A 10,573-nucleotide genomic window follows, 5' to 3' on the forward strand; every position below is an offset into this window, starting at 1 on the left:
AGAGAGTTTGTGGAGTCTTCTGTGGACTCATTTTCCTTTGACTCGGCATCAGGGATATGGATGCTCATACTAGCAGTATTTACTAGCATTTTGCAGCCTTCTGCTTATTTGGCTACTCCCAACAGGAGATTCTGATTTGTATCACTTCCTACGGCTTCATCTCAGAGGTGGGTGATTGGCTGTTGCAAACTCTTGCTGAGTTTAAATCATTTGGCACCTAAATATTCTCTTTACATTGTCCTTTTATGATCTATTTATTGCATGCCATCTTGTCAACGACGCAGTATTACTTGCCGGTCTAAACACAATGCTCACTTTTAATTTTTTTATTGGTACATGCATCACTTTATTGTAACATGCAAGATGAATGAAAAAACAATGATTGCTTTTAGAAGGCCAACAGACTTTTAAAAAAATAATGCAAATTTTGGAGAGCCATTGTTGCCAAACTGCCAGGGCATGACACAATCAGAGGTAACAACTTTTGCGTCCATTGATTTCAGTGAAAGAAATTGAAACACGCTTAACTTGAGCTGGAATTATGCCCCCAGTCTTCTGCAGCCAACCTTTCATTATTGCAGCAGAGAATGAGAAAATACTTGCATTCCAAATGTCACACATTAAATCGAGAAACCACAGCCTTTCCAGTATGATAGCTAATCCATTCAAAATAATCAGCCACCTTTGTGTAAACACCAGGGTGTCCTTCTTCACCACAGTTTTCACCCCAGCTCACAATACCCCAAACATAAGCTACGTTATAAGAGTCAAAACAAACCAAAGGTCCTCCTGAGTCACCTTTACAGGAATCTACAGAACCATCATATGTACCTGAGGGAGAAAAAAAAAAACAACCCTCATTGTTAGACACATCATTTTGTGGAACTGAAACACGAGCACTTTTTTATAAGTGCTCAGACTGTTGAAAAGCTTGCTATTGGGTGCTTGAGTTATGAAACTAAACTGAGATTTGTCCGTGAGAGGCTATAAACGGTTAATGGTTGTTGTTTGCATTTACTCTGTATTTTAATGTATTTATTGTTTTAATGTTGTTAGCCGCCTTGAGCCAGCTCTGTGACAAGGCAGGATATAAATCGAAATAATAAACAAACAAACAAACAAGGTTAAGAATTCCACCTTATGCAGAGCATCCCTACTTCCGTTTGGCCAAGATGCCTGAATTTGGATATCATAGCAAACTGGAGTTTGATTGAGGAAGTTTTAATTTAAGCTTCATGTGTAAAGGAAGAGAGAGGAGAGTGCAAAAGCATGTGTTTGTGCCCATCGTGGACACATTTCAGTGAAATCACAGTTTGACATCTGAATGCAGCAATTGATGACAGACAACACAGTGCAGAATATCCAGAAAGGCCCAAGTGTGTATGTAGATATCTTGTTCATACAGGTTGTTACTTAGTGATAGCGGATGTTACTTCCAACTAATATTTCACACAATGTCTTATAGGAGATTATTGAGTTATTGTAAAAGTTTTATATGTTATATTTTTTTTAAAAAATCAAGAGACTGAATTCTTGTTAACTCAGAAAATTGCCTGTGGGAATACCTACTTCCTAGGCTGTTCATTATTTGCTTCTCTAGCCAATAACTGCCCAGAGCTTTGTGACTACAGAGGAGTTTATGCAGTTCCCAGCAAACGGAGAGGTATTTGAACATTTTGCTAATGGCCGCTCTAGATTGCTAGACTGTTATCACCACAGGGGGTGCAATTTGGACTTACTGGGTTGGATCCAGCACAAAATTTCCACTTGTGCTGGAGCTCCTGAATAAGCAGAAATGCAAGAAAAAGTCCATGGTACCTACTTGTGTTGCCAAATTTCTTGTATGTCCACTAAAACCAGAGTAGTTCCACTGTTTATATTTATGCACATGCACAACTGGATCTAAGCTACCAAAACAAATCTGCTGAAATCATCCTGGTTCATGAGTATGTTTCAGGGTAGATACCAAAGTTATATGAATCACACTCACCTGCACATTCCATGCCTTTAAAATATCGTTCCTTGTAGATTTCAGAACAGTTTGACATTAAATTAACATAGCCCCATTTAAGTGTAAATTGTTTTTCATAACCTAAAGGAGAAATGGAACAGCAAAAAAAAAAAATCAACAGTTTAGAAATTGTTCACAATTCAGTAAAAACAAACCCATGAGCATTCACAATTGGGGTGCTAGCCCAGAACAGGAGCAGACTCGCAGACTTAGATGTAGGGAGACACTGCATAAAGTGGCAAGAAAAAATACCAAGTACAGCGAGAGAGAGAGAGAGAGAAAATGAGGTATGAAGTACAGTTAATCAATCCCAGAAAATACTTTTATTTGTTTAAAATACTTATATCTTGCCTTTCACGTCTTGGCTGGCAACATATAAAATAATTGCAGTCAACTGCCTGGGGGTTACCCTGCAGCTACTCATCATCAGCAAGCTGCTGGAGTCGGGCCAGGAGACACACACTTTGTCTTCTCTCCTGGAGCTCCATTCTAAGTCTTCGTCTCTGGTGCTCAAAGGGTGTGGGTGAAACTGGAGGGCTGGTCATGACCACCTGAGCTGGAAGGTGCTGGTGGCTCTACATTAGCTGTCAGCTGCAGTTCATCTTCCTGCTTGCTGGCTTCTGTTGCTTCAGACCTGGCTACACAGGACTCCTCTTCTCCTGAGGAGTCCTCTCCTCCTGACTGACCCATGACAGTACCAGAGTGTTGCCTGGATGTTGCTGGTGTATAGATGTCACTTCCTGTGCGATGCTGTTGACGCGGCCTGGGCCTTCCTCTTTCTCCTGGTAAGTCCCCTGCTGGCCAGCTGATAGGCAACTGGGGGCAGGGCCTGGCAGTGGAGGACCCCTGCCTCCAGTGGGGGGTCTGCCAACCCTACTGGTGGAGGGGATGCAATGGGAAAACATGGAGAAAATGCTTGTGTGGAAGTTCTACTAGTTCTGTGAATGCCTCTGAATGAGAATACATCCCTTTGTGGGAGCAGCCTCTTTCTGTTGACCAAGCCACAGACATCAATCAGCTGAGATCAGTATGGAACCTACTTGACAGTCAGTGCATATGCTAAAGTTGGGCAAATGCACAAGTGTCTTCTTGGGATTATATAACAAAAAATGGCTATACAGTGTGTGTAGTATACCGAATCTGAAAAACACTGTAATGAAGGAATACACACACAATTATATTTGAAATTACAAAAAACCTTTTATTAACTATTCTTTAAAGATGTAGTACAAGTTGAAATTAAACATACGAAACTAAACTGCTTTTGGCTTTGTGGAGCCAGTTGGAACACTGAATAGTCTTAAGTGTCCAGGGAAATAGTAGAGCTCCTCAGCTTGTTATAACGCCTGAGTGGTGGAGTGCAACTGGGAACAGAGGAGAAGCGCCTGTGCATGATCTGCACTAGTCACCTCAACCCTTTCCCAGCTTTACCATATGATTATGGCCTGACGAAGGGTCAAATGGAGATTTACCTGGGACATCTGTTGCCATAGTTAACGCTATGAGGGAATGCTTACTAAATTTGCAAATAATACCAAATTGAGAGGGGTAGCAAATACAGTAGATGACAGAGTCAGGATACAGGATGATCTTGACAGGCTGCAAAACGACTAAAACAAATAAAATGAATTTCAGTGAGGATAAATGTAAAGATCTGCATTTAGGTAGGAAAAATTGAATGCATAATTATAGGTTGGGGGAGACATGTCTTGGCAGTAGTATGTGCGAAAAGGATCTAGGGGTCTTAGTAGACCATACACTGAGCATGAGTCAGCACTGTGACACAGTTGCTAAAAAGGCAAATGCGATTTTGGGCTGTATCAACAGAAGTATAGTGTCCAGATCATGCGAAGTGATGGTACCACTTTACTCTGCTCTGGTTAGACCTCACCTAGAGTACTGTGTACATTTTTGGGATATAGACAAGTTGGAACGTGTCCAGAGGAGAGCAATGAAGATGGTGAGGGTTCTGGAGACCAAGTGCTATGAGGAAAGGTTGAAGGAGCTGGGTATGTTAGCCTGGAGAGGAGACAACTGAGAGGTGATATGATAACCATCTTCAAGTACTTGAAGGGCTGTCATATGGAGGATGGTACAGAGTTGTTTTCTGTTGCCCCAGGAGGTCAGACAAAAACCAACAAATTGAAATTAAATCAGAAGAGTTTTCGGTCAAACATTAGGAAGAACTTCCTGACAGTTAGAGCAGTTCCTCAGTGGAACAGGCTTCCTGGGGAGGTGGTGGGCTTTCCTTCTTTGGAGGTTTTCAAGCAGAGGCTAGATGGCCATCTGACAGCAATGCAGATTCTGTGAAATTAGGCAGATCATGAGAGGGAGGGCAAGAAGGGTTGCCTCAGTGCTTAGTTCTTGTGGCCCTTTCTAACATGCCCAGGGAAATGCTGATTGCCACTTTGGGGTCAGGAAGCAATTGTTCTCCAAGCCGGTTTGGCCAGGGATCCTGGAGGCTTTTTGTCATCTTCTGGGCATGGAACAGTGGTTACTGCGGGTGTGGAGGAGGAGGTATTTGTGAATTTCCTGCATTGTGCAGGGGGTTGGACAAGATGACCCCAGAGGTCCCTTCCAACTCTATTTTCTAATTTCAACTTGTACTGCATCTGTAAAGAACAGTTAATAAGAGGATTTTTTGTAATTTCAAATAGAATTTTGTGTGTAGTTATTCTTGAGATTAAGCAGAACCTGTTTTTCTGTTCGTTGGCACAAACCAAATTCATGTAACTGATCGGCTAGCCTTGGCATCAAGTGTGAGGCTACCTCTCATTTTTTCCCTGAGCAGAGGATTGTACAACTGTCAATGGCCAGGTCAAGGTGTTTCAGTCACAAAGCCAACCTTGCTCTCTCCAAACATATCTTAAAGAGTTTAAAAACAGTTGTTAAAAAGGCTTAAAAATGTAAAATGTCAAACAATAATTTTATCAGCTAGAGATTCTGGGCATTTCAAGGTGGGGAAAAAGGGATACTCCATATGGAGCATGGGAGGCAGGAAAAAAAGGAAGAGACAATCAGGATTTGATCCACAGCTCTTCATGTGTCTTTACAGGAACGAAGTTGGCGGGGAAAGAAGCAATGATGACTTTGCAGCTGAATCCCCTGCACTTATCCCTGTTCACAGCTATGTCTGTCTTCACGCAGCAGTGATTCAGCATGAGTGCCAGTGGGCGTGGCCATGGCAAGAAAGGAGGCCTCAACAGCCAGCAAGCAGGAAGATGAACTGCAGCTGACAGCTAATTCCTGGAGCTCTGGGGGCAGAGCCTGCAGAGGGCAGAGTTTGGGGAGGGGAAGGAGCACATCCAAGATGCGATGCCATGGAGCCCACCCTCTGGAGCTGCCGTTTTCTCCTGGGGGGAACTGATCTCTGCAGCCTGGAGATCAGCTGTGATTCTGGGAGAGCCTTGGCCCATTATAGCTTGGCAAGCTTAGGGGCCAGCTGCAATGAAAGAGGTCATAATTCCATAATTCAGTCATAAAATTCTAATTACCTTCTGCCCGTCCCCAGCCAGACACTTTGCACTGGTGGCCTGCTCTGAACATGTAAGGTGACCAGGGGATGCAGGCTGCCACCGTGTTGGGTGGGAAACACGTCTGCCCTGAACTCTTGCTGTTCATTTCCAGCAAAGCGATATCATTTTCATACGTTTTGGAATTATAGTCCTCGTGGATTATCAGTCTTTTCACAGTAAAGGTTTCCATCCTGGAATGCCAAATTATTGTATTTAACATTCCAGTCCATATCAAATAGGTATGAACAGAGCTTTGTCTGAAAAAGAAAACAAGCAAACAAATACAAATGTAAACCTTGGCTTGAAGTAGATTTCCAGTTAATGAATTAATCAATCAAAGGGGCTATATAAAGAATGATTCACTTTTAAAGTACTGCCCTTTGCAGTTTTCTGAAATGACTGGAAGATCTCATTTCAAACTGCAGTTGAGACACAATGTTCAGACACGCCGTTTGATCTGGTGTCATGACAGTTCAGCAACGGATTTTATATGCACGATCACACAGTCAACATCTGCCTCCTGTCCCCAGCTGTTGGTTTCTGGCTCAAAACCCCTTTAACCCGGAGTATTTTGTTACCAGGTCCCAAAGTGGTGTTTTCTCAGCTCTCCCATTTAAAGCTGCAGTTTCCCCTGTGCGATCGCTCCTCTGGGGTCAAGCCACTTCTAATTATTTAAACCCCCTCCCCGCTTGGAAGTCCAAGGCTTCCGCTTTTCGGCCACCATTTTTTTGTGCGTCGGCGGTATGCGCATAAGCAGAGCTCCGATCCCACATTTTTAAAACCAACATTTAAACGGTCACTAGTTTTGAGTTCAGGATCCCAAAGAGGCCAGTTTAGGGCAAAAAGTTTAAAGGGAAGTCTTCTGTCAAAGCGGTGAAATCACGGTGCTCTGCGGAACTGTCAAGTGAAATCCGTGGTTTGCCCTAGTGGCTCTGCGCATACGCGAGGATATTCAATTCCACGGATGAACAGTTATGCGCATGCACAAACTGGGAAAAGAAAAAAAAACCCGACACACAATCTCGTGTGATCACGATTGTCCAGAGTACAAATAATCATGTCAGAACTGAACCAGTTTAAACTGCTCTCAGCACGCCGTCTGAATGCACCCAATGAGAATATTTGAAGCCAGACTAGCTTTGATCAGAAGGAAGCTAACAAAGGATCATGCACGTCCAACTAATGTCTTAATACAGTGTACACAAAGTGACAGATTTTAAAGTGGGGATGCTTTCAAAACAGGGTGGGCATCAGTATATGTCACAGTGGGGCACCTGCCAAGGCCCAGACTTTCCAGCAGGGCCCACTACCTCTACCTCCCTTTCCTACATGGCTAACCTGCCACCTGGCTGCACATGCTGCCCAGCACCAATGGGGAAAGGGCATGCAGGTGATGCATGTGGCTGGGCACACAGGTGGCAGGAGAGCTCACAGGGAAGGAAGCTGGGCAGTGGTAGAGAGCCACACAGGTGGGTCAGCAGGTGTGTAGGAAGGGATGCAATTGGGGAGCGTGGGCTTAGGGAGGGGACCTGTTTCTGTTGTTGCCATGAAGCCACTTCAGATGGTATTATAAAAGACTCCCTAATATTGCTGGACTCTGAAGCCTTGCTGGACTATGGAGAGTGTGTGCCAGGGCAATGGACAGAGCTGTGTTCCCAAGAGAAGTGCCCTATGCTGGACTATGGAGCGTACACTGTGGCCAAGGGAAGCCTTGTGCCTAAGTAGCATGCCAAGCCAGATGTGAACTTGGGACTACAGAAGCAGTCTGCCCCTGCACCTCTGCATCTACCCCAAGCACCGGGATGCAGACCAGCCACCCTGGCCTCCATGCAAGCAGAGACACACATGCCTCTCCCTCCTGAGCCAGCCTAAGACAAAGGGATACGCTCAGCGACAGACAATAGCAGCAGTCCAGGCTTCCTGTCACCCATCCAGATAACACTGCTGTCAAGTATCCGATCGTTAATATGAAGCACCAACCCTGCAACGTGATTGGTTCTCTTCATTCTCTCCTTTGTCTCACCCCCCTCCCCCAGAGGCGTCACTCCCTGCCAGCCATTAAATTGCAGTTGCCCAACTGTTAGTCCCTTTATACCCCATCCAGAGTTTTAAGTTTTTTTCTAATATTTCCTGGGAACCAGGTGACCACATGGCCGCAGCCTCAGGTCACAATTTAGGTATTTAAGGAGAGCCTTCCCTGAGCTCGCTCTCTTGCCTCTTGCTTCTTCCCCTTCTAACCCCATCCTACCTTGTTGGTTCCATCCCTGTGCAGTTTGGGACCATACCACATGTGTTGTTGGTCAACTCATGACCCCTTCCCTTATTTTATTTTTCGCTGCATAATCTACTTGTCTCGTCGGACAGGTAAAGTATCACCCAACCAACAATATTTCTTGCTCATGCAAACGTCGCTATCCTTTCAACCCTGTATTCCTAGCTCTGGAGTGGGTGTGTGAATGCTTGAATATTATTTGTATGCTTGAGAACATTTAGTAAAGAAATCATTATTTTAGTAACACGGTCTCTGCATCTATTTGTGGACTCTGGAAATTCTGACTCCCGTATATAGGTTATAATCCTATATTTTATGCCCATTGTCACTTAATATTCATAATTCCCCAAGTTTAATAATTAAATAAGGCAATTTGGCTAACACTGTCCAGGGGCCCCCAAAACCTGGAACTAGCCATGTTTCAAGCAAATGATTCCTCACATGCATACCAGAGATGGTACAGTTTCAGAGTATTCTTCTAATATGCTGTCACTCACAAACTATATTGCAGAGTGGCGCTATTGGCTCCCCAATTCTCTCATGATTCTTTACTCCTTTCCCATTCATTTTTGATCTGTATCATCCAATTTTTTTTTACAAAACAAACCTAGATTTGTTTTGCATTTGGCTGGATGACCTTGTGCAAGCCGTAGTTCTGGTAAGAGCTGTTCTTGAAAAAGAGCAGTTTCTGTCAAGAGCTCTCTCAGCCCCACCTACCTCACAGGGTGTCTGTTGTGGGGAGGGGAAGGAGTTTGTAAGCCGCTCTGAGACACCTTTGGGTAGTGAAGGGCAGTGTATAAATCCAGTCTCTTCTTCTTCTTCTAGATTGAGGCACTTTCATATGGTATAGCACAGCCACATTATACGTACATCATAGTAGCTGACAGTGTTACAGTAATTCCCTCTTGCCAGGGAGCCTTGGAAATTGCAGTTCTGCACTGGTGAAGCGTTTCTGAATCTCAGTTAGCTCACCATGCTACAACTCCAAGCATTCTTTTGGGGGAAACCATGCCCATCAAAGCAATGCAGAACTGATATAAACTACTAAAATATAACTTTGTTCAGTCCTGTGCTACAAGGCAAGGCTGACCTGTAATCTAGCTAGAATGAATTTGATACCCCCCCCCAAAGTCACTTACCTAACACAGTGTGCGGCAGTGAGAATCCAACAGCCTCCAATATAAATCCCACCACAGTTCACTTGAGAGGTAGTACTTCTAATTGCCACCTGCCAAGGAAATTCACCCTGCACAAAAGAGAGTTAGGTCAAGTTGTATCTCTTGCTATGTACAGATTATACTTTTTTTAGTACCTCCCTGCAGTTTTGCTGTGGCTCACTGGTAGAGCATCTGCTTGACATGGAGAAGGTCCTAGGTTCAATCCCCAACATATCCAGTTAAAAGAATTTGGCAGGAGATGATATGAAAGACCCCCCTACCTGAGACCTTGAGGAACCACATCCAATCTAAGCAGATAATAGTGATTTCAAACAATTCAGTGTAAGGCAGTTTCATGTGTCCATGTGTAACTAGAACCCTTCAGGTATTGCCCAGATTTCAGCACTATTAAATATTTCCTTCGTTTTAGGTGCAGAGTTCTGCCCTCTGAGGGTGTTTGGACACACAACATATAAAACTGCCCTTTACTCTTACATTGTCTGATCATTGTTAACACAGAACAGCAAGCAGAAGGAAGGACTTTGTAATAGGATTAGCATGCTAGCCAATAGCTTTTTCATATTCTTATTGCAAACTAATTGGACCCATTTGAAGACTGTTATGTATCACTATGGTAAACGTAGATTACCAAACCCAAGTCTGTCAGGGTAACTTGAATATGGGCCAAGGTACAGGATCATTGGGTGGGAGCTGCTTAACCCTTCCCCAGCCATTGATTCTTTCCTACTTTTGGAGAAAGCAATGTCTGGTGTACAAAAAAAAGAAAGAAGAACCCTTCAGAGGGTAGTAGAGAAAAGACTAGTCAGACAGGATCATGGATCAGCATTTCCTTTCCTGATAAGTGTCATTCCTTCTCTGTCTCCAAATTGCTCCTCTTAGGGTGATATCCTTTTTCTTCTCAGATGTTCTACAGAACAGAAATGTAGCTAGGAACCTATCTCTACTCTTTAGTATCAAGTATGTTAGTTCCTGAATAAAGCTTTCTCTAGGTTATCTCCAGACCCCCGTGCTATTTGCAATGGAAGCTAGGTTATGCAGTGGTTAAGGTTTTGGACTAGGCTCTGGGAGACTCAGGTTCAAATCCTCACTCTGTCATGGACGTTTTCTGGGTGACCTTGGGCCTGTCACACTCTCTCAGCCTAACCTACATCTCAGGGTTGTTTTGAGAATAAAACGAAGGAGAGGAGAACAATGTAAGCCAGGGGTGTTAAACTCATTTGTAATGAGGGCCGGATCTGACATAAATGAGACCTTGTTGGGCCAGGCCAAGTGTGTCACAAAATGTAATGCTAGGTAGAAGAGATATAAACTTTATAAAAGACACAACACAAAGATTTTTTTACTTAAAATAAAAGCATGCTTAAAACATTAGCTCTGTAAGCTGCAAACCTACTTTTGATTTATTGACATTCACCACAGAAATCTCATTCTCAATTGTAAGTTGAAGTTATCCGTCTACTCTGCTTGTAAGCTGTAGCTTCCCCCCCCTCAACCAACTGTAATGTACAAAACTATGTATCTTGCAATAAAAACATTAAATGATGATGATGATGATGATGATGATGATGATGATGATGATGATGATAATAATAATAAT

General features: G+C 43.4%; 1 protein-coding gene across 2 annotated transcripts in view; it reads right to left on the bottom strand.

Moving 5' to 3' along the window:
* Positions 1-365: 365 nt before the first annotated feature.
* CFI (complement factor I) overlaps positions 366-10,573 on the bottom strand; it is a 33,026-nt gene continuing 22,818 nt past the window's right edge. For both annotated transcript variants that reach the window (XM_015426326.1, XM_015426318.1), the window contains 4 exons: positions 8,938-9,044; positions 5,506-5,783; positions 1,991-2,092; positions 366-831 (listed from right to left, as the gene is read on the bottom strand). In XM_015426326.1, the coding sequence (XP_015281812.1) occupies positions 614-831; positions 1,991-2,092; positions 5,506-5,783; positions 8,938-9,044 (705 nt within the window). In that variant the 3' untranslated portion in view covers positions 366-613. The remainder of the gene's footprint in view (positions 832-1,990; positions 2,093-5,505; positions 5,784-8,937; positions 9,045-10,573) is intronic.

This window comes from Gekko japonicus, unplaced genomic scaffold (assembly GCF_001447785.1).
Source record: "Gekko japonicus isolate JY-2015 unplaced genomic scaffold, Gekko_japonicus_V1.1 scaffold173, whole genome shotgun sequence".
In the NCBI taxonomy this organism is placed as follows: Eukaryota; Metazoa; Chordata; class Lepidosauria; order Squamata; family Gekkonidae; genus Gekko; species Gekko japonicus.